Raw genomic sequence first — 23,883 nt, forward strand, 5'->3', positions numbered from 1 at the left:
TACTGACCCCAAACTTTTGAACGGTAGTGTATATTGTTAGAAAAGATTTCTATTTTAAATAAATGCTCTTCTTTTTAACTTTTTATTCATCAAAGGATCCTGAAAAAAAGTATCACAGGTTCCAAAAAAATATTGAGCAGCACAACAGTTTCCAGCACTGATAATAAATCAGCATATTAGAATGATTTCTGAAGGATCATGTGACACTGAAGACTGGAGTAATGATGCTGAAAATTCAACTTTGCATCACAGAAATAAATAATATTTTAAAGTATACTAAAATAGAAGCCATTATTTTATATTGAAATAACGTTTTGCAAGATTTCATTTTTTTTCTGTATTTTTGATCAAATAAATGCAGCCTTGATGAGCATAAGAGCTTCTTTAAAAAACAAGTCTTACTGATCCCAAACTTTTGAGCGGTAGTATATATATATTATATATATATATATAGCCTAAAATTACTACTTAGGGCCAAGTACGTTGGTAGGGCAAGTAAAAAATCTGAAGTACTGGCCCGATCAGGTCAGAAGAAAAAAATCCTCATTGTTGAGGCCTGCTGTAGCTTTCTTATCAGTACTTCTGGAAGACTGGGACATTTCTATATACCTGAGCCTCTTCCCCTGGATCTCCCACAGTCTCTACCAGACGAGAAAGCACGTCTGACAGTGTGGAGGCTGTGAGTGGCTGTTTCAGTGCTCTGAAGATCTGGAAAGAGCGACCAGCGTAATGGCGCGATGAGCAGGACAGAGCTGTCTGCAGAGCAACTTCACTCAGTTCCTGCTCCAACTGGTAACCTAATCAAACATGCAGCACAAGAACCCATCACAACCACAGCCGAAACATTTCAATTCTCTTAAAGAAATAAATTAGCATTCCTTCATATGGAAGTTGGTCCTCTACAGTGCAGTGAAATGAGCAAAAATTGTGTCTTACCGGACGGTGTCTGTTTGAAGACGTTGACAACATGGCGAAGGAATACACTAAGCTGATCAGCACTTTTGATGTTGGGGTTTTTGGGAGAGACGTCTTCATGGTTCCACAGCGGACCACGTTTCCTATGGGCCAACCAATCAGAAGAAAAGAATTAGAGGAAGTGACACAACAGGAAATGTCTAACATAGAACAAAGGCAAAGCAGGCTCACACAACTCTCAGTGAACAACCATTATGTAAAAAAACACTCTGAATCAAACATTCACACAGATGAGACTGAGCGCACACACACACACATGCAAGGCAACAATACCCTCTCCTGTTAGACATGGCTGCAGGCAGAGGAAAAAATACAGTATCTTAACAAAAAATAAATGTACATTCAATATGTATCCAGGGAAACTAGGCAGGAACAACATTGATTATAAAAAAAAAAAGCACACTGTTATTTAAATCTAAAGTTCTGTATTTTGATGTTAAAACACTTCCCTTCCAATCTTTTTATGCTAAGACAATTATGAGAAAGTCATAAACATCGTGACTTATGTACTCCAGTAGGACATAATATTACTAATACTAAAAACTAAATGTTTTATTTATATATTTGTTATTCACTTCTATCCACAGCGACTTGGGGCCAATTGCTCTGAAAAGGTATTGACAGTATCTTAACAAAAAATACATGTACATTCAATATGTATCCTAAAGTTCTGTATTTTGATGTTAAAACACTTCCCTTCCAATCTTTTTATGCTAAGACAATTATGAGAAAGTCATAAACATCGTGACTTATGTACTCCAGTAGGACATAATATTACTAATACTAAAAACTAAATGTTTTATTTATATATTTGTTATTCACTTCTATCCACAGCGACTTGGGGCCAATTGCTCCGAAAAGGTATTGGGTGATACAGCCAAAAATATTACAATATTTTTTATATTTATCATGACGTAAACATATCTTGTTTGTTTACAAGTAAACTCCAAAGGATAGACTTTTTTTTTTTTTTCTGGATTCTGTGTTTTACAGTTACAGTTACGGATACAAATCTATCCTCAAAAACGGTGTGTAATAAAATTAATTAATAAAACTTTAACAATTTAATCAATCGGTTAAAATGCCAATATTAAATGAAAATATAACCCTAACCTTCGATTCTTTGTCAAATAAGGAGCACAACAAAACTTGTATACTCTATAAATGTAAAAAAAAAAAGTGGAAAAAAAATAAAAATAAACGTAATGTTTTAATACATGTATTTACTATTTTTAAATGCATTACTATTATCATTACTATTGATAGATACATTTCACAATAGACAATAGTAATACATTTCTGTCATAAGTGTTTTAAATTTCTTAAAGTTTAAGCAAACATTTATTTTTGTGGATTGTCATGGAGAGCTTTGAGCCATTATTAGGCTCCATAACCCAATTCTTTCTTTGCCAGAAGCACTCCTGAACATACAAAACTCTCAAGCAGGATTGCATGTTATTGGTTAAAATGTTTGGTGTATTCAGCATTTAGATAATGAAATCACAACCCTAAGAGGAAGAATTTGACAGACTGGCCTGCAGAGACCCCTCACCTTGAGCTGATGAACTCGATGAGGTTTTTGACCTTCTTGTCCTGCTCTGCAGACAGGTCCACTTCATTAAGGAGAGTAGGAGGGAGGTGAGGCAGCACTGAGCTGCCCAGACTGATACTAGAGGATGTGGAGCTGGAGCTCAGGCCAGAGTCTGTCATTGGAGACGGCTGGTAGTCTGGCATCAGCTCTGTAACACCTAGGAGAGACAAACCAATGCACAATTATTTATTACTGTAATACATTACTTATTATTATAATTAAAGGGATAGTTCACCCAAAAAACGAAACGATTTTGGAGAGTATCACATACGTAAACAACATATGCAACGTATGTACGCGGATACGCTGTTTACGTTCAGATCCAAGCGTAAACAATGTAAACAACGTATCCGCGTATATATGTTGTTTATGTATGTGATACTCTCCAAAATGGTGCCAGGGTGACACGGAGGAGACGAATTGTTGAATAAAGTCGTTATTTTTGTTTTCTTTGCACACAAAAAGTATTCTCGTAGCTTCGTAAAATTGAGGTTGAATGCTGATGTCACATGGATTATTTTAACGATGTCCTTACTACGTTTCTGGACGTTGATCGTGTTAGGATCCTTGGGAAAAATTGAAATCGCATCATATGACCCCTTTAATTACTATTATCAAGCAGTTGGATAAGAGCACTGAGGCAGACAGATACTGCAAAACACCTTTGCTTTTAAATACCTGTGAGGTTGAACTCCTGAAGAGTGGGTTTGACTGTCAGAACTCTGGGCTCATTCAGTTCACGGTTGCGAAGAAGTACAGATGCTAGTGACTGGACACTGCTGTTGGTGCCCTGTACGACCAGCAGGTGGAGCAGTAAACGCTTGCAGTGCTCATAGACCTCTGGGTGCTGATGGTCAAAGCCTACAAGCCCAAATATGCATTTCAGGACATACAATGTGGAACATTCCAGTGATGATGGTTATTAATAAACTGTACAGATGTGTATGTGTTACCTATAAAGATGGCATGCAGTAGCAGGTGAAGGTATGAGCTCCATTCCACTTTGACACCGTGGTCCACAATGAGGTCGGTCAGCAAGATCACAGCAATGTTACACCTGTAAAAAAATGGCAATGTGTTGTCAGCGGTCAAAGGTCAAGGAGAACAACACTGAGTCTGATTTAGGGCACACTGAGTATGTCGAGTAACCTATGCAGGGAGACTCCAGGTGTGGTGGTCTCAGGCAGGTAATCGATTAGTGGTGACCAGCAGCCGCCAGTAGGAGGAAATGGGAGGGGCTCTGGCCGGTTATGGTCCATCACCTTTAGACGCCAGTTAGCATAGACAGGCATAGAGTCACCTACAGAGAGAAACATGTTCATACAATACCATTCAAAATGTTGAGACCTGTAATATTTTTTAATGTTTTGATAGAAGTCTCTTATGCTCACCAAGGCTGCATTTATTTGATCAAAATACAGGAAGAACAGTAATACTGTGAAATATTATTAAAATTGTAAATTTTAAAATGTAATTTATTCCTTTGATGGCAAATGCTGCCCATTCAATTTTACACGGATTCTACCTTTATATTTACCTTTATACCTATATATATGTCTGCCTTCAGACCGAGTATTTTTTTGGTCAGAGCAGGAGCAACGCCAGACAGTGATGATAATGTACTCACTCTTCTCCTCCTCATAGGATCCTCCTGAGCTGCTGCTGTAACGGGACTCCAGCCGATGGTGCTGTCTGTTCAGACCAGTGTAGATGTCCAAATGAGTGTAACTGCACAGAGATACAGAAGTTACATTCATGTTCCACTTAACAACTTCATCTAGTACTTTTGAGGAAGCAACAAATAAAGAACAACCAGTAAGCAATAGTTGATAAATGGTTCTTGGTTTATTTTTAGTAGGATTAGTAAAAAGCAATGACTTATGTTTCTTGTTTGTTTGTTTATAAATGTTTATACACATTTCCTAAATCTAGAATCAGTTTACCTGTCCTCCATATTGGAATCTTTGATTTTGCTCTCATGGTGTCCATCAGGTCCAGGTACCATGGTGTTACTACTGGACGTTGTTCCTGGAAAGAGCCAAACATTTCAACAAAATGACAGTGAAAATGTGATTGCTTCCTTAGATCACCTGTTTATCAGAAACTTTTCTGTAATCTTTGGGTTTCCTAAATGGTTCCTACTCGTCTTATGATTCTTAAACTAATTTGTATAAAGGTAATGTTGAGAAAAAAGTGGTCAGAGTATACATATATACTATACCTGATGTAACAGAAGGGATCTTGTAAGAAGTAGTAATGCGGTAGTAAGGTGGGTTATCCATATGAGTGACAGCTGAGGATACAGGGTCAGTTAGCTCCAGCTCATACATTAACTCCTCCAGCAGCTGCATTGTCTTATCCCTGCCCAGATACACCACTACACGCTTCACCTGCAAAATATTAGGAAATGCAATCAGAAACACAACAGCATGGAAGAAACCAAGTTATTAAGAAACATGGCCAAAGTCACAAGTGCAGCCATTCTTGCTTAAGGATTGAGTATCAGGCCAGGACAGGTGTCACTCACATAAGGCAGGAGACTTGGTTCACTGTTGACTCCAGACATGCTGATGAGGAAGTGCAGGATGATCTTTAGATTTTTAGGCCAGCTGTCAGCTAAAGTGGTCCAGACGTTCTCAATCTCTGACCATGCAAATTCATCACCATACTGTAAAATCAGACCATATGAACATTCATGCAATGATCACCTTAAAAATGGGTATAAATATTACTAAATGTGTTAAAATAATATATTTCTATAAAATAAAATAAAACTAAAATTAAATGGAAAAGGGGAAAATGATGTTTGCAATAGAAATGTATATTCACTATAGATATTCACACCTGTACCACAGTCAGCACAGAGTCGACATGTAGTATGTGTGCGTTTACCTTTGCAGTCATGAACATGAGGTTGTTGAGGATCATGGTAGTGGCATGTGGTGAACCCCAGCCCTCTCCTCTCAGCCAGCGACGGCTGTTCACCATCATCATCTCTCTCTCATGGGCGTCCTCCTCTTCCTCTGTTGACGAAGGTTCCTCTTGACGTCGTGCTGAAGGCTTAAAGTCCACCAGCTCTATGTTGTTCATCCAGGGTAGGAGGTAATGCAGCATCACCTGCCGGCCACCAGGGTGCGCTGTCTGGATTCTCTGACTCACCTCTGATTAAAACAACACAGAATCTCATTACAAACACAGTGTTTATGTGGGGGGAAAACTTTTTGGCTCGCATAAAGTTATTACCAATGTTAGATTTACTGAGCGTTACACTTATACATGTTTGACCTCCGTGAAGTTGGCACCCCATAAAAAGAAATAATCACCAAAACTATGCCATTCGTTTGTGCCACAAAAACGAACGTTTGTGCTGGTTTGGTGTTTGAGATATTAAACAATTTTTTTGACCGTGTCACCCTCTACCCCATGTTGCCCAAATCGCTCCAAATCAGCGCAGTTTGTTTGTGCTGGTTTGTGCCGTTAAAAGAAACACTATGTATTTTCCTTCCTTAGATATAACAAAAATGTTTTCGGGAGCTGTGACGTCACTCTCCACCCCAGTTCATCTAAATCGCACAAAACCGGTGTCATTGGCTTGTGCTCGATTTGTGCCGTTAAAAGAAACCCTGTAACTTAGGGTGACCATACGTCCTCTTTTCCCCTGACATGTCCTGTTTTTGGACCTACAAAAATGCGTCCGGACGGGATTTCTTAATTGCCTTCGGGATTCGGCTGTTTTCTTAATCCCGCTCCCGCTGAATTTCTGACCATTGCCGCCAGCTCCCGCAACATGTGTTTCGCTCCCACGATTTTCGTGTCCACTCCTTTAAACATTCTAATATTGTATATAATTTTGGCGCATCAGGGAGCCGCTCTCAGGATGCGGTGTATTTAAATATTTTTGAATGAGCGTCTGCACTGTTTACTTTCACTTTCGATTTATAGTCTAAATCGTTCTAATCCATTTGTGCTCGATTGTTGCCATTAGAATATTGAACACTGTATTTATCCCCCCTAAAAAAATAACAAATATATGCTAATTCAGGGCGCATTGCTTGCCAAATTACCCTAAAACGGTTCCGTTCGTTTGTGCTCGTTTTGCGCTGTTAAAATTAACATTCCGTTTATTTCTCCTCCGTAAGACATTACAAATATCTGGAGGAAAAGTGATGTTGCGCAAGCCGCTCGTCCAAATTTCTGTCTTCTATTGTTTACAAATCTGCTGGTGTGTTTTTCTAAGTTTTATTGCCAGTGATTTCATCAAGCACCAAATCCAAATTTTTCTTTGTGTGTACAACAGTGTTTGAAAATTTCTCTGCAGGCTATTGCAACTTATCACATGTCCGTGTTCTTGTTTGTTGCTTAACAAATCTCATTTGTTATTCAAAAAATTCAACACAGGACTAACTGGTTTATTCAAGTTACAAATATCACTGAATCAGCCTAAAGGCAATAATTTATGCCAAGGTATACCAACAAAACAATTTTATGTTAAGTTTACTTTGTACATTATCATTTCTATATAGCCTATGTAATTCAAAGCAAGTAGTCTGACTTTACCACGTCGACAACGACTGTTTGCTCACGTAATATTGTGTATCATTATTAAAAAAAATTTTTTTAATTTGTACTGCATTATGCATACTGCAGATGATGAAATATTCGGAGCATGAACATTACCATTGCTCAGCAGCATTTTATCTTTGAGGAATGTGTTAAGTATAAAGACAGCCAAGGTGTGTTTTTTTTTTAATATCTCTTAATGAAATAAAATGAAATGTAAGTCGACATTGACTTGTAAATCAACTTAATGTGTTAAAAATGGCATAACACACGCTCATGTGAGTTTTTGATTGCAAAAGTTTGATTGTTAAAAATAAATAAATGAAAATTTTGTAACAAAAAATAAATAAAATTCATATTAATTTGTATATTCAATAAAATTAATTGTCATTTCATTTGTTGCCATGGCTTTTTGATCATATTATTTACCTGTAACATGTCTGTACTCATATTAAGAATTAACGACCATTTTTACAACAATTGAAAAGAGACAGCAGAGAAAGAGAGAGCGCGTCTTCACCTCAGCAGCAAACCAATCTTTCCTATTCTTGGAACAAAATTAATGCTTAAGGTTGATTCAATATTACTCTTAATGAAAAAAAAATTCCACACTCAACATCAGCAATAGTAGCCTACAAAGTAGCTAATTAAACCAAATTTTTTTATGAACAGAACGAAGACTGACGTAGCCCTATAGCACAAATAAATACAAGGTTTTTGGATTTTCCCCTTACTTCAAATGAATGCTTAGTTTGTGGCTCATTATTATTAATATTACATTTATTATTTTTATACATTTTTATTAATTTATTTATATATTTATTATTAATAAAAAATAGAGTAAAATAGCACAATGACATATTAACTTATTTTAAACTTTGAACTTTCGTTAGCCTAACAAAATGAATAAGGATAATATGTTTTACCTGCGTTGTAACACAAATAGGCTAAATAATGTAGAGCCCTGCATAGGCCTCCAATCTAGGCCCTTGTCTGACAACTTATCAGAATTCTTCGGCCCGAGTCCAACTGGAGCCCATGTCTTTTCTCACTTCCCTTATTATACACAGCTGCTGTTGCAGCCATTAAAATAGTTCAGTTTTGTTTTTAATGGCAAAGTTGTTAAATTTATTTTCGTTTCTTTATGAAGTTAATTTAGAAATATAGCCCATTTTGAAAATTTTTTTGTTTGTTAAATTCAAGTTTTTGTTATAAGTAACGCCAAGCGGCCAGCGGCAGACAGTGAGTTGATAGCCTTCTCAAATCATCACGACTTGCCTAAAATAAAATCTATAGTTATAGGCCTAAAACACTTCAAGTATATCACAATGTTAGTTTCAACATTTAACCTAGATAAATGTTTGCTGTTAGATGCATATCCAATCGTTTGTGTGGAGAGTGAAAGCTAAAGCACGCTTTACAGGACATGGAGGCGCCAGCACGATCACTTGCATTTTTTCTTAATAAAAGTGAAAACAACTTAAAATACGCCGCCATTTTTGCTCATAAAGATAAGAGTAATACATCATTCTGCACTGTAAAGGGTCTACTTTTATTTGTGCGCTCACACAACAAAATGTTGTGCTTTAAAATAAAGAAAGCAAACAGGATGCGCTTTCTGCCATCTCGGTCTTGAGCAGGAGCGCTTCACAATGATGAACTGAAACTCAGCGAATACTTGCCTCACAGAAATGATAAATATATCTATAGAAACCTTTGAAATACTACTTTAAAATGAAATAATTCAAAGTCTTCAATAAAACTCTTCAAATAATTAAAAACACACTCTTTCATTATGTAATCTGTAAAGATGCATTTCTCTCTAAAGGCGCATCCAATGAGGAGATGGCGAGTCAGGATCGTCAACTTCATACTAATGGGGGCGCTGTGAAGGGCAGCAGTTTTAATCCAGTCCTCTTTTTTTTTTTTTACTAACTCAATTTTACTAATTTGCTCGAAGCATATAGGGGCCCTATAGCGGCGTATAAGTCGAGCTCGGGCTGAAATGCAGGGCTCTAAAATAATGGTCTTTGGATTTCCCCTTACCTTAAAACGATTGTCGTTTGTGTTTCATTATTAAAGCCTATTAATTAAAACATCAGTCATAAAATACAATGGCAAATTCACATATAATTAAATAATCAAACTTATATTAACAAAATGAATAAGACGAATATTGCCTACTTGCGTTGTAACCCAAATAAATAAGGTATTTTCCCTTGTTAAAAATGACTGCTTAGTTTGTGGTTCATTGTTTTTTTAATGAAAACACAGCAACTCACTTATATTAAACAAAGAAATGAAACTTTTATTAATATTATTATAATATATTTATATACGTTCGGCTATGCATACTAGATGTTAAATGCAGTCATACCATGTAATTACATTTAGCCTACATATAGCCTATAATGGCATATTAACAGCTTGTTTTTTTTCCCTTGTTACATATTTATGAAGAATTGTATTTACAGCCAGAATTTTAGTTACAACCAGGATTTCTTTTCAAGGCACAAATCGAGCACAAATGAACGCACCATTTGTTGTGAAGAGTGCCCTGAAGCATAGGCCTGTATTTGTTATTTTTAGGTGGATAAATGCAGTGTTCAATTTTCTAACGGCACAAATTGAGCACAAACGAAAGGGTTTACTCACTGTAAAATAAATGAATGAATAAATAAATCAATAAATTAAAAAAAGAAAGAAACTCTGTGGCCATGCTAAATGGGGTGGAGAGTGAAGTTTTCGTTATATTTAAGAAGTCATGGTTACATTGTTTATTTTAACAGCACAAACCAGCACAAATCGGGCACAAATGAATGGAACCGGTTTGGAGGGATTTGGACGGCATGGGGTGGAGAGTAACGTCACTGCCTTGAGCTCTGTTTGTTAATTCTAAGAAGGGGAAATATATTTGATTTTCATTTCAATGGCACAAATCAGCACAAATCGAGCACAAACGAATGACACCAGTTTTGTGCGATTTAGACGAACACCGGTTTGGAGGGATTTGGAAGGCATGGGGTGGAGAGTGACGTCACTGCCTCGAGCTCTGTTTGTTAATTCTAAGAAGGGGAAATATATTTGATTTTCATTTCAATGGCACAAATCAGCACAAATCGAGCACAAACGAATGACACCAGTTTTGTGCGATTTAGACGAACTGGGGTGGAGAGTGACGTCACAGCACCCGAAAACATTTTGGTTATATCTAAGGAAGGAAAATACATAGAGCGTTTGTTTTAACAGCACAAACCACCACAAACCTAGCGCAAACGAACTGCGCTGATTTGGAGCGATTTGGGCAACATGGGGTGGAGAGTGACGTCACACGGTCAAAAAAATTATGTTTAATATCTCAAACACCAAACCAGCACAAACGTTCATTTTTGCGGCACAAACGAATAGCATAGTTTTGGTGATAATTTATTTTTATGGGGTGCCAACTTCACGGAGGTACAGGTTTGTGTATGTACCTGAGAAGATGGGAAGGGTGAGTTCAGGGTAGGTCCGTGCCAGTTCTTCACTGAGCTGATAGTAGGACACTGAGTACAGGTGAGGGAGAGGGGAGGCTGGAGACAAGACCCCATCGGTACGCTGGATCTCCAGTTTATGGGCGTAACGGAACAGTTTGGGCTCCAGGATCTAATATACAAACATATGATTTTATTTACCCAATTGCACACTCTTGGTGTCCTTCGACAGAAAAAAAAAGCTTAAAAATCTCTACTGACCTGCAGTAGCTGCATGGCGACCTCATAGATGTCTCTGGAAGAGTCAGCAGCTTTAAACAGGATGAGATTCAGCAAAACCACAGTGTCAAACTGGTAATCCCTGCAAGAGACAACAAACACACAGTATTCATTTAACCTGAATTACTGACACAAATTCAATCACATTTACCACAAGAACGTTGTAATACGTACCTGTTATGAAAGACATTGGCGATGGCTCTGAAGCAGCCTGAAGCGACTCTGCGTGAGCCAGTGTAGCAGCGATCCACCGCCCAGAACATCAGATTGCTCTGGTCTGGGTTCAGCTCTAATAACAACATCACGGCCTCACAACCCAACTGATGCACCTGAGCACAAACATACACGCATGCGACAGTTCATGAAAGCTGATTTGTTAGTGATGCTAATGTCAGAACGTGAGTTAAGTGCATTTACCTTGCGGTCTTGAGAGTCTAGAATGTTGTCCAACCACTTATACAGATACCCATCAGAGGACAGGCCAACGTTATCAGCCACCGGACCACAACACAGCACCGCAGACATGGCCTGTGCAGACACACATCATACACCATATTCAGACTCTGTTAGAGTGATATCTGTGATGACCGCAAATGCAAATGTGTGTTTTGTGAGATTGTACCTTTAGTGCACAGTACTGGTGTCTGTTGATCTGCATGTTGCGGTCGCTGTATCGGTCCAGAGGTGTGAACATGATGCTGAAGGGTCCAGCCCAATGACTGAAGAGCATGAACAAACTATGTCTCAGTGACTGCTGAGGGAATATACTCCTCCTCTGATGCACTGCAGAAACACAATCATGAGATCAGTTGAAGTTATATCAGTGAACTTGCTTTAAGAGCTATTATCACTAAGAGTTTCTGTGGCTGTGTACCTGGTACATTCTGTATGATGTTGGCCACTAGGGCACTGAAGTGAGAGCGGATGTCTCTCAGTGTGTCTGAATCTTTGTCGTTCTCAGCCTCCAGAAGCTGTCGGGTGAGATCCACGTATTCCAGCAGAGTGCTGTTCAGAGAGTGAGACTCCCCGTCCAGACCACCACTTGCACTGCACAGAGAATACACAAACACCTTACTGTTTAGGATACAAAAAGTGCTAGCTACGAAATTAGCCTTAGCAAAACAAAGGAGTTAGAAATTTTGTTCCAAATATAATTTCCATCATAGAATGCTGTTAAGCACAACAGATCACTTGAAATGCAATGGAAATGTTTATGACTTTCACAAAAAAAGGCATTTACCCTGTGATGCATGTTGGAAAATGTTAACATTTAAATAAGTCAAACCAGTGAGAAAGTACTTCTCTTACAATGCGAATATATCAGAAATATAGAAACAAAATTTGTGAAATATTTTTACAATTTAAAATAAATGCTTACTGTTTAATTATATTTTTAAACTGCAATTTATTACTTTGATGGCAAAGCTTATATATCAGCATTTAAAGCAGAATTTTCAGCATCATTATTCCAGTCTTCTGTGTCACATGATCATTCAGAAATCATTCTAATATGCTGATTTGGTGCTCAAGAAACATTTCTTATTATCAATGTTGAAAATAGTTGTTACTTAATATTTTTGTGCAAACCTTGATACATTTTTACTGCCCCCAATAGTAGTGTATATGTTGTGAGTGTGTGAGACTTACGTCTGACTGATGACTCCTGAATCGGCCAGTAGCTCAAAAATCCGGACCAGCTGGACTCTGAGAATGTCACGACGCCGGCGTCGCTTCATGTTCTGCAGAAACAAAAAAAAAACACAAGGATCAATAAATTGTTTAGATTTGCAACTGTATTATGAATAGATGGACAAAAGGCTTGCATTTAAATTGTCTAGTTGAAACATTTATCCTCACAGGCATGGATTCCTTCACAGGGTCAAGTGTCAAACTGTGGTGAACTCACCTCTGGCCTTCTCTCAAGTGCTTCTTTAATGATGGTGTTTAACTCCTCCAACAGCTCTCTGTAAGACACACCACTGGGTTAAAATGCAATTACACACAATATAATTATGCACTTTTTTCTGCACTTTGTCAGGTGATCTTAAGACGTACCTGAAGGCAACAGGGTTGGTCCTGCCAAGCCCCAGGACGAGAGACTCAGTGATGTCCATGCTCTCAGAGCGCATCATGGGAACCACATGCTTGAACAAGGAGGAAGGGGACGGAATGCTAATGATCTGCAAAGACACACACATGTACACAATCTTGTTTCAAATATGGTGTCCCAAATCAGGCAATGTGCAAATATATATTACAATTCAACAATGATAATTATTGTAACTGACATTACAGCTGGTAGGGTGCTATGACCTCTGACCTTTGAGTCGTAACTGTATCCACTGTCTGGGGTGGATGCCAGCGTTTCAGGTGGGGAGCAGCGTACAGAGCCAGGGGCTGATGAGGAAGAGGATGAGGAGGATGAAGATGTGGAAGAGGTGGCAGAACTGCAGCAGAGGATTAGGTAGTTCCTCCAAAGGCCCACATATGAGTCACTACTACTGCTCATGCTGTTCACCTTCTTAGCATTGATCGGGCTGCTGCAAGGTCAAAGGTCACACAGGAAAGTCACATAATCTGTCTTACAAAAATACATCATAAACAAACAGTTTGCCTAATAAAAAGAATAAAGATTTTTTATATGGCTGTTTATAACTATGTAATAATACGTTTATTATTACAATTATGAAATATTATTAATTCTCACATTAATATAGTGAAAATTTTTTAATACAATTTAAATTATTATATGTGACCCACAAAATCAATCATAAGTTGCACGGGTATATTTGTAGCAATAGCCAAAAATACATTGTATGGGTCAAAATTATTGATTTTTCTTTTATGCCAAAAATCATTAGGATATTAAGTAAAGATCATGTCCCATGAAGATATTTCGTAAATTTCCTACCGTAAATATATCAAAACTTAATTTTTGATTAGTAATATGCATTGCTAAGAACTTCATTTGGACAACTTTAAATTTATTCAGCTAAATCCGAATACATTTTTAATAATACATTTTTTTTTTCAGTCAAAAAATTGACCCTTATGACTGGTTTTGTGGTCCTGGGTCACATTTATTATAGTTTATATTTTTTTATTACCTGGTTTACTGAAATTTTACATCTTTAAACATTTTTAATCTATCTGACAACAATGGCTATTAAATATAGACTGAAAACATTAAGAAACTGTATAATTATTTTTACCCATGTCACAGAGCCCTACTAGAGACACATTTGAATGTAAAAACATACTTGATGTCGACTTGTGGCGAGAGCAGCTGAAGGCGTGTGGAGGCGAAGACCCAAGCGTAGCTCAGCGCAGTGGGGCAGTGCTTGGGCAGGTGTTCTTGCCGCAGGTAACTAGACAGGCTGATGACCCAGGGGTCCTGACCTTGTGTCACATGGGCAAACACCCATATGTGGGAGGGGCTTACCACATCAAACTGGTGGCTGATAGGAGACGAGCTCCACTCTGCCAGAGTCTGAAGGTCTATTCCACTGGGACAGTACAGCAGATTTGTCTACAGCGAAAAGGGGCAAAAAGAAGAGACAACCCTGATATAGTTTCATTTTTACTTTTTTAGATTTCTAAGCATTCCTGTCTGGAGGGGACACCAACATCCAAAAACACAATGTTCTGCATTCCCTCACCTGATCGGCCCCAGTAAGGTGAATAAAGCTCTCGAGGACTGAAGCACTCAATCTGTCCATCACGTCTATAGCCAACTCCTCATCTCCCTGAGAGAGAAACAGGACAAAGAAATGAATATGAAGTGCAAACAAAAAGAAAAATGTTGTCCCTTATAGGTGAACAACAGGAAGTCATTTAGAACAGATGGTTACCTTAGCAATGCCAAGGGCCATGTGCAGTGATCGGACTTCTTTGAGGACATTGACAGCAAGTCTGCGTGTTGCTGGTCGACAGCTGCACAGCACGACCAGAGCCAGACCCTCCACCACATGCAGAACGGTCCAGAGAGGAGATCGCTCCAGAGGGAGAGATGGGCTCTAAAAAAATACATGAAAAAATACCATGTTAAACTACAAGCTAAAAATGTATGATAAACTACAATAAAAATAAAACGATAAAAATCGTTCAAAAGTTTGGGGTTGGTAAAACTTTTTTAATATACAGTACAAAGAGTAATATTGTGCAATATTATTACAATGAAAAAAAACTATTTAATAACTATTCTATTTAAATATGTGTTAAAATGTAATTTATTCCAATTATGGAATTTTCAGCATCCATTACTCCAGTCTTCTGTGTCACATGATACTTGAGAAATCATTCTAATATGCTGGATTGGTGCTCAAGAAATGTTTCTTATTATTAACAATGCTGAAAACAGGTCTGCTGCTTAACACATACTTTTTTTTTTTGTAACAATATAAAAGTTTTACCGGCACTCTTGATCAATTTAATGCATCCTTGCTGAATTAAAGTTTTTTTTTTTTTTTACAAAAACTATATATTATATTATATTATTTTATATATTATATAACTGTTGTATGTTTGCACCTGTGAATCATGGCTGCGGTTGCTGCTCTGTACCGACTGTCTCCACTGTATGATGAGCTGCAGCAGCATCTTGACAGCATTGTCCAGTAGTGTGGGGTGAACGTCAGTCACCTCCCTCACAATGAAATACACAAAACCAGACAACACGTCCTCTCTCCAGTCTGGGAAGTCCACCATCAGAGCCTGCAGAGTGGTGAACGCCAGACCACGCAGCTCCTCATCCATATGGATGGTCAGTCTGGATGGGTGGGAGAATGAAAGTCATTGTTTACAGAATGCAAAAAATAAATGCAACACATCATCATTTTCATAACAGCATCATGCGTCACCAGAACCGCAGAGAGGTCAAGTGGGTAAATGGTGACATATGAGTTCTGACTACATGCTATTACGACTTCACAGGAAGTCTGACTCAGATTGTGGTTACAGGAAGTTATAAATATGGAAATTAGCATTTCATATTAGTCTATGGGTACTTTATGTATAAGTGTGATTTTTCTCATACCCCTAAAATAAATAAACACTTTGTATGAGAAGAACTTTAAAGTTTTTCTGTGTTGAAAATCCTTGTTCCAAATTGCTGTTATAGGCAATTAGCTTTGCATAAACTATAAAGACCAAACATTTTGGGAAATATGCAAATACGAAAAAGTGAACCCAGAGCATGTTGAACTCACAATGCACACCATGCACTGTAGCAATCAGTAAATTATGTAATATCTGAAATGTAATAACCAGCCTGTTTACATTTAACTGAAATATTTCCAAAACAAACAATACTGAATTAAATTGATAGCTTGTGAATCAGAATCAAATCATGAAATTCTATTAATGGTCAGTAGGCATAAATGTAATTGTTCTCAAGCAACAACAGAACTAGTGAATTGGGGAATGGTTGGAGTTTTCTCGTGGTGATGAATGAGGGTTGACATGAGGGTCACAGGTCATTACTTGGCCAGTAGCTCGATGAGATCCTGTCTGCTCATGCCGTCTGGGATTAGTCTAGGAATGGCAGCTACACATGTCCGGAACAGATCAATCTTCGGTTTACGCTCCCCACTACAGCAGAACACAAACATACAATAAACACGATGAGAGCCAAATAAACAACACCATTCGTTTGCATACCATTTTAAAAATTCTTATATCATATTTATGCAAATAAAATCTCAAGAAACTAACGTGATCATGTCCTCTGGCTCTTTATTGGACATCTGAACGTTGGTCATGCTCATGGATCGTCCCACCTCTTTATCCAGGTGCCTGAGGATGTTGTCCAGGGCCTTCCTAACCTGAGGGTAATACAGAGACATACCTACACAGACAAACACATACACAGAAAGAAAACAGCTTAGTTCACACGCAAAATCTGGTACAAGAACGGAAAAATGTTACAACAGACTACATACAGAGGCATTTCCTCAACCTGTAAACAATGAGGCCAGATAAATACACCACTATCTCCACTAATGGGCATGCAATGAGTTTTACTGGAAAAGCTAAACAAACTATTAAAAATGTAAAGTCAAATTTATGTATATGAGGAAATTGTGACGAATGCCAACATAGATAAAAAAAAAAAAAAAAAAGGAACGGACACCAATTACAATCCCAAAATATTTCAAACTTTCTTACTCAAAAACACAGAAAAGAACTTGGCAGGAAGTCACAACTGTATTTATGCTGAAAGCTCAATGAGGACAGCTCATGCTCCAGGAATCACAATTACATTAAAATCAACTATTCGAATATGACCAAATGCTTTAGGGTAGGGACAGGCTGTACTCAGAAATATCTTCATTTTGGAGAGTTGTGTAGGAACTGTAAGGGTCCGTACCGATGACCTTGGCTTCCTCGTCTGTGAGAGTGGTGTTGAGGAAGATCTTTTTGACCCGCAGTGTGTTGCCTGAAGGTAAGATGACACCTGTAGTGGGCATGGGCGGCTCGCCGTCCTTCTGTTGTAAGCTGTCGGCTATCACCAGGAAGGCCCGAAGACCAATATTCATCCTCTGAGAGAGAGACAGATAAGAGAGAGATAATTAGTTTCAATGTTTATCCATCCATTACCACAATTTTTTTAGGTTTTTTCAAAATTTGTAATGGCTGGCACATTATGTGAATGTCTTCACATACCTCTGGATTAATGGTGAAAGTCTTGTGGGATTTGCCCACACACAGCAGGTCATAGATGATCTCTTTCATGGCAAAGTCCAGCCGTTCCTTTAGAGAGGGAAAAACAACGTGCCACAAACCAATGAAAACCAACGCAATAAACCAAAACCAACCTCCCAAAATGTTCATTGTGATCATTTTACCTTTATGATAAAATAATAGATCGTTGATGGTAAAGTGGATAGATAGCTAGCTTTAGGATTGGGCCAAAACGAAGGCTGGATATGAACCTGAGATGTTCTAAAATATGTTTTGAGTGTTTTTTTATTTATTTAATTTTTTTTACCTGAGCGATAAACTGAATAATCTTAACAAAGATGTTGAGGGGTGTGTCCCTGGGGACCACGCTGCGAGAGCCCTTTGGGAAAAGTGCTGTTACAATACTGAGAAGACGACTGTGAAGGAAAAGAGATAATGTGAAACGTTATATACATATAAATAAGAATTGTCTACAAGACAATATTGTATATATTTGTTTATATCTGTGAGAGGTTTATCTTCTCAAACAATGGTATGTTTGTGGTTAGTGTTAGTATTGAGTGAATGTATTCTCAGTGTGTGCGCAATTGGCATAAATTCAAGATATTTTTGCAACTCTGTATGATTGTGTGTCCTACCTCTGTGTGGTTGTGTTGCTCTCACACTTGATCCTGATGATGTAAACCCAGAGCAGCCGGTAGAGTGACTCCAGTGCTACACGAGACATTTTGGGATCTTTGTTCTAAAAAGAAAGATACAAAAATACTCAGATAACAAGAACTCATAAATTAAGCCATAGCAATAAGGCATTTATTTCCAAAAAGTAAAAGAGCAAGAAGTTAAAAAAGTTTTTAAAAACTCCTTATTGCGGATTTTTACAAACACAATGCTTTAAAGCGGCTTCACACAAAGCAGGGTCTTACAAACCCCCCAGGGAGTCAAAATTACCTCCAAAGACAACAATTTGTGAATTATCTCAGCCTAGAAAATATGCTAGATTCATTCATAAAGAGTTGCTGCTTCATCTGTATCATGGCGGGTGATCAATAGTTCACTTGCTGCTCGTGATGAGCTAATGAGGAATATGACGCACTGGACTCCATTTACAAGCCAATAAGATCCATAATTTCTGCTTTAACTGCATTGATTCACAAAGAGATGACTCATAAATCGGCTGTTCAGCAGAAGCAATGGACGATGAAAGAGGGATTCATAAAAACTCGGCTAATGAATCTGTGATTAACACATCACGGCTTGTCCAAATTGAGTCACTGACTAAGCAGTTGTCTCTCTCACACTTTTGGCTACTCGGTCTCTCTCGCACACACAGCAGCTAATCAGACTGCAGTACAGAGCATCAAACAGGGTGTAATGACCAACACTCACCATAGGGGGCGATATGATTGCACGGTTTGCAGTGAACATCGACCACAAAAGTATTAGAGCACTAGAATAGTGAGGACTCCCTAGTGTCTTTTATCAACAGGGATGCTATTTCTTTATAGAATTATCAGCAATACATTTTTCCTCTCTGTTCTAATGAGTCTGCAGGTACATTTCAAATAGTTGTTCATTCAAAACAAGCCACTGTAAATGCAACATACTTGCAAACTGTTTAAACTTCTACAGAAAAAGACTGTGATCTGCAGCATCATGGACACTCAAAGTGATGGTCAAAAAATATTTATCTTTTCCATAATTTTCCAGAAGTGCATTGTGATTGCTGTCAAACTTTGCTGCAAATTTGCTTGCAACATTTAAAATTTAGGCTAAGAGTTGAACCTGGTCCTCTTGCAAGATAAAAATAAATCACTTTCATAATTAACACAAAATTTGATGAAATAATTATAATTCATTCTATATTTTCACATACAATTTTTTTTTGGAAATGTATAGTAATGCAAAATACTTTTATATTTGCTTTGGCTAAAGGGTGACGAGAGTTTAGGGCTGAATTGATGCTGCCTCAGATAAAACATTTCTGACGCCTTCATCAGTGACTCCTTGAACTGGGTGGTTTTCCTGTGTGAATTCTTGAGGACAGCAGGACAGTAATGAAGCTATTTAGCATTGTTTCCTCTATGGACAGGCGAAAGAGCCAGAAGTCTCAGGAAGCCCATGTGGAACACAGGTCAATCACATGACTTCTGAGGGGCAGGGTTAGCTCCCTTGTGGGTAACCATGGTAACTCACCTGCAGGGTCTCAATCTGCTTACGGATGCTGTTGTTTGACGGCATCTGGAGCCAATAAACGCAGGGGGTAACAAAAAAGATGACAAAGGATAGGGGGTGATGGTGATGACATGCAGGTTAGAAAAAGAACAAGAGACAAACTTAAGAACAAAACTAAGCTTTGTGCTACAACAACAACAACATGCAAAACAAAGTGCAGGGTGCATGGGATTTAATACTTCAGTGTCAGATTCCTACAGAATCAACACGAGCATTCCAAAATTGATCTATACTTCCTTAAGAAATGAAAATGGCCCATTAGACAAAAGCTTCTAGGAAGATTATTTTAAATTGAACTTAAATACAGTTGATGTGCTGATGAAGATGAAGAGTTTCTGATGGGTGAGAAGACAAACGGCAGGAATGGATTAAAATTAAATTAAAAAAAAAAATTAAAAACCATAAACAAAAATGGGAGGCAGGATTAGTGCATGCAAATGGATGATTACAAGCAAGAGTGATTGTGTGCTGACTTTAGTCAGAGTACACGCTATAAAAAAAAACTTAACGCAAATGAAAATAAGGCTTCAAATAAAAAAATAACGTCCACTCTGATTAAGGTCTGTTGATCTGGGAAGACAAACTACAGCAGGGTTAGACCAGACAGGGGAGCAGACAGACAAGCAGAACTGCAAAGGGAGTCCATGGATCAATCAGGAGAGGAATTATCCACCACTGAGACTACAAATCCCATAAACCTGGGCTCAGTTGGCTAGATACATTACACCAGATCACTGAGAAAACTTCCCTTCTGATCCTGAATCGTTCACATGGCTTTTTGAGAAGTGTAAGAAGTGGCCTAAAGTGGATTTGGAGTAAGATTCACACTATAGTCCAATTCTGATCCAGTCCTGATCTAGATTAACGGATAGCGAGTAAAGGATTTAATCGGTACTTCAGGGAGTTACATAGAGTTTGATTACTCATTCATAAAATCACCATCACCAAATCAAAGCATCACGTATCAATCCTCAAGATTCACATGATAAAGTTGCATAGATTGGAGGAAACCAAAAAAAAATTATCACATCCTGGTAGCTGAACCAGTGTCAATGAAAAAGAACGTGGACAAGCACAAACACACACGGTTTGGAGATATGATTGAGAAAGAGTGGATGACACAGGTATAATTAACTGAACAGTATAATCAAGAGGAATTTTACAGACATTGTTTGTAACACCACACCTTTCTCCGAAATTATGTAAGTGAACCAACCCACTTACAGAATGAATTTTCATATTAAATCACCAAACCTGCCTCCAGGCTTCAGAATCTGTATGTATCAACTCCTCTGTTTTTGCAGTGCCCAAACAACATGATTAAAATGTAGGATTTATAGCTACTTTTGCTACTTTTAAGCTGTGTGCAATCTCTGAAACTGTCAGCTCTAGTATTTTCTTTTTTCACAGGATGTCACAAAGCTAAAGTAAACACTCTGTATTCATTCCACTGTTAGAAAACATTACCTTTAGGTGGGAAAGGCAGTTCTGAAGGAAGATGTGCCAGTTATTGAGGAAGAACTGCTTTTGACTAACACACAGCAGACATGTGACCAAGGGATACAATGCCTGAGGAGAGAGAAAGACACAGAAAGCTTTAAAAATATATAAAACAAGAAAAAAATGAAAATGCTGATTGCCAAATCAGACATTGCAACTTCTCTCATGCACTTGACAAGGTGAGCTAGGACGGATTTACAGTGAATAACAACTATTACTCACTCAATACTACTGATTGAGCAGACACCAAAAATTTGAAATACAAATGCAAAACTCTTATGGCCCACTTTTATGGTAGTTTTATGGTACTCTTTGAAGCTTTGTAATTGCATGGAGAAGGCCGACCAGTGGAATCAGCTAAACTTGTCTTTTTGTGCTCCACAAAATAATGACAGCCTTCTGGGTGGCAGAATGATCCAGGCTACAGAAGATTGTGGGAAAGTATGTATCAAAGCCAAACAAGGACTGTACCAGTGAGTGCTTCTTTCTTGAGCTGAGTTCAAAGGTTGTCTGGTAGAGCATCTCCACAAAGTTCTTCAGGCAGGGCACATTCACTTCATTCTTCACCGCCTTCCAAAAACACACAAGCACAAACATATAAGTTCTCACAATGAGCTACACCTGCTCGGTGCCCAACAGCACACAAATCACAAAAAGCTATTCATCTGGTCAATGCAAAACGAAATACATTTCAATTGTGTTTCTGTAGCAACTCATTCCACAAACTCCACCTCAAACCACTTGACAAGACATGTACCATCATGAACTCTGCAGAACAGTCACTGAGCCTCTGTCAAATGATCTGAATACAAACACAGTTTCAAAGAGCCAATGTGTTTGAATCGGTGTATGATCGGTTTAAAATAAAAGGGAGCAGAGTTGCGTGATTTTGCCTAAAACCAAGGTGCAGGTTTTTTGAAAGTCACAACTCTTACTCTCATCAGACACACAACCAGCTCGATTTTAGGCTTTAAATACAGTTTACTTCTCAGAGTATTGTTTAAACTTGACTGTCTGTCTCATTAAAAATCTGCAACTGGGCGCAAATCGAAAAACCTGGAATGGGACTGCAGTGGAGTGTTTACAGATCGCACATATTCTGATTTGAATTCATGGAATGTTGTGTAATGTTCTGTGTTGCCATATTGTGAAACTACACTAATTTAAATCAGAGTTGATGTAGCAATGTTGCAATTTAGCCAGAATGCGTTACATTTCTGCAGTACGCATGTGAAATCTGGCTCATAGGAATGATTTTTGCACAGGCATGAATGATATTATATCATTTAAACAAATGGAGAGCTCTGCGGTACTTACAGCAGCTACAGGGATGAGGATCTCAACAAACAGGCCAGCCAGAGCATGCTTGATATCTTTGTCCTTCACCTCCAAGAAATACTGAGCACATTCCTGCTTCACCAACAGAGAAACACAAAAAAAACATTTAATCAATAAATGCAAATCTTCACACCAATCATTTGAGAGAAATAAATGTTTAATCATATAATCAATTAAACATTTAATCATCATAAATGTTTCAGTTTTAGTAACTGAAAAGGATGCACCACTATTAAATCTTTTGTAAGGCCTGCATACTCACACACGGTGGTTGGAGAAATATGAGGTCTACAGTAAAATACAGCATCGCTTTGCAGCTATTGGCTCAATAAAAATCTCTGGATTACGGTGCATGTTACGTGCAGCACATATTGAGTGCGGGATTTCACTGACTGTTACTGGCTAATGTAAAGGAATTGCTCCACACAGTCCTGTTGGCAAAGGTAGGTCCAACACATTGAGACTGTTACTCAAGAGATTTTATGAGGCATGACTACAGAGAGCTCGCGAATAAAACAAAAGAAGTACTGTCTGAACGACAATAGAGTAGACGAGACTCAATATGTATTGACAGTGATGACGTGGCACATTCCACAAAAACAGAACAAAATAGGGCCTGAAATGTTGAAAACAATATTTAAAGTATATATTTATTTATCTTTTTTTTTTTTCAACAAATGGTCATTTAAAAGAGGTGCTTAAGTTTGCTTAATTCAAAACAATCAAACTAAATTTTATACGAGTCATTCTGTTTTTTGCATGCAATTCACAATCCATAACTGGGACATGTCTTTGGGACAAAGTTAAATGTTTTTGGACATTAGAGTATATCAAAAATATTTTTAATACAATTAACTATCTATTCAAGAGATTTGGTAAAACTTACGTTGCTGTTGTGGGATTTTAATTGTTGAGAAGGTCAAGCCCCTTTTATGCTAGATAACAGTCGATTTAGCAAATTTACTAGATTTAAAAAAATAAATTATATTTCTTCTATTATATATATTTATATACATTTAATTATATATACTCTATTCATGAGATATATCTAGTAACACTAAAACATCTTTAGTGTCCAAAATGAAAGGATTAGCTCACCCAAAATTTAAATTGCCATTAAAGGATTAGTTCACCCAAAAATGAAAATTAGCCCATAAATTACTCACCCTCAAGTCATCCTAGGTGTATATGACTTTCTTCTTTCAGATGAATCCAGTCGGAGTTATATTAAAAATGGTCTTTGATCTTTCAAGC

At 37.8% G+C, this 23,883-nt stretch overlaps 1 protein-coding gene across 11 annotated transcripts in view; it reads right to left on the bottom strand.

The window, feature by feature from the left end:
• Window positions 1-23,883, bottom strand: part of LOC107683942 (protein furry homolog-like) — a 122,650-nt gene that overhangs the window by 24,594 nt on the left and 74,173 nt on the right. For 7 of the 11 annotated variants that reach the window (XM_016480032.1, XM_016480027.1, XM_016480025.1 and 4 more), the window contains 35 exons: window positions 22,609-22,701; window positions 21,763-21,861; window positions 21,259-21,360; window positions 19,753-19,797; window positions 18,198-18,301; window positions 17,867-17,975; window positions 17,542-17,628; window positions 17,246-17,417; window positions 16,591-16,723; window positions 16,360-16,467; window positions 15,409-15,646; window positions 14,730-14,894; window positions 14,538-14,624; window positions 14,139-14,407; window positions 13,199-13,418; window positions 12,934-13,058; window positions 12,785-12,842; window positions 12,526-12,617; window positions 11,753-11,925; window positions 11,501-11,661; window positions 11,296-11,406; window positions 11,053-11,207; window positions 10,861-10,960; window positions 10,603-10,771; window positions 5,459-5,727; window positions 5,094-5,234; window positions 4,788-4,956; window positions 4,510-4,594; window positions 4,194-4,294; window positions 3,716-3,866; window positions 3,520-3,623; window positions 3,245-3,427; window positions 2,528-2,723; window positions 937-1,058; window positions 610-797 (listed from right to left, as the gene is read on the bottom strand). In XM_016480032.1, the coding sequence (XP_016335518.1) occupies window positions 610-797; window positions 937-1,058; window positions 2,528-2,723; window positions 3,245-3,427; window positions 3,520-3,623; window positions 3,716-3,866; window positions 4,194-4,294; window positions 4,510-4,594; window positions 4,788-4,956; window positions 5,094-5,234; window positions 5,459-5,727; window positions 10,603-10,771; window positions 10,861-10,960; window positions 11,053-11,207; window positions 11,296-11,406; window positions 11,501-11,661; window positions 11,753-11,925; window positions 12,526-12,617; window positions 12,785-12,842; window positions 12,934-13,058; window positions 13,199-13,418; window positions 14,139-14,407; window positions 14,538-14,624; window positions 14,730-14,894; window positions 15,409-15,646; window positions 16,360-16,467; window positions 16,591-16,723; window positions 17,246-17,417; window positions 17,542-17,628; window positions 17,867-17,975; window positions 18,198-18,301; window positions 19,753-19,797; window positions 21,259-21,360; window positions 21,763-21,861; window positions 22,609-22,701 (4,884 nt within the window). The remainder of the gene's footprint in view (window positions 1-609; window positions 798-936; window positions 1,059-2,527; window positions 2,724-3,244; window positions 3,428-3,519; window positions 3,624-3,715; window positions 3,867-4,193; window positions 4,295-4,509; window positions 4,595-4,787; window positions 4,957-5,093; window positions 5,235-5,458; window positions 5,728-10,602; window positions 10,772-10,860; window positions 10,961-11,052; window positions 11,208-11,295; window positions 11,407-11,500; window positions 11,662-11,752; window positions 11,926-12,525; window positions 12,618-12,784; window positions 12,843-12,933; window positions 13,059-13,198; window positions 13,419-14,138; window positions 14,408-14,537; window positions 14,625-14,729; window positions 14,895-15,408; window positions 15,647-16,359; window positions 16,468-16,590; window positions 16,724-17,245; window positions 17,418-17,541; window positions 17,629-17,866; window positions 17,976-18,197; window positions 18,302-19,752; window positions 19,798-21,258; window positions 21,361-21,762; window positions 21,862-22,608; window positions 22,702-23,883) is intronic. The other 4 variants (XM_016480034.1, XM_016480029.1, XM_016480033.1 and 1 more) reach the window with 1 other exon arrangement.

This window comes from Sinocyclocheilus anshuiensis, unplaced genomic scaffold (assembly GCF_001515605.1).
Source record: "Sinocyclocheilus anshuiensis isolate Anshui unplaced genomic scaffold, SAMN03320099.WGS_v1.1 scaffold637, whole genome shotgun sequence".
In the NCBI taxonomy this organism is placed as follows: domain Eukaryota; kingdom Metazoa; phylum Chordata; class Actinopteri; order Cypriniformes; family Cyprinidae; genus Sinocyclocheilus; species Sinocyclocheilus anshuiensis.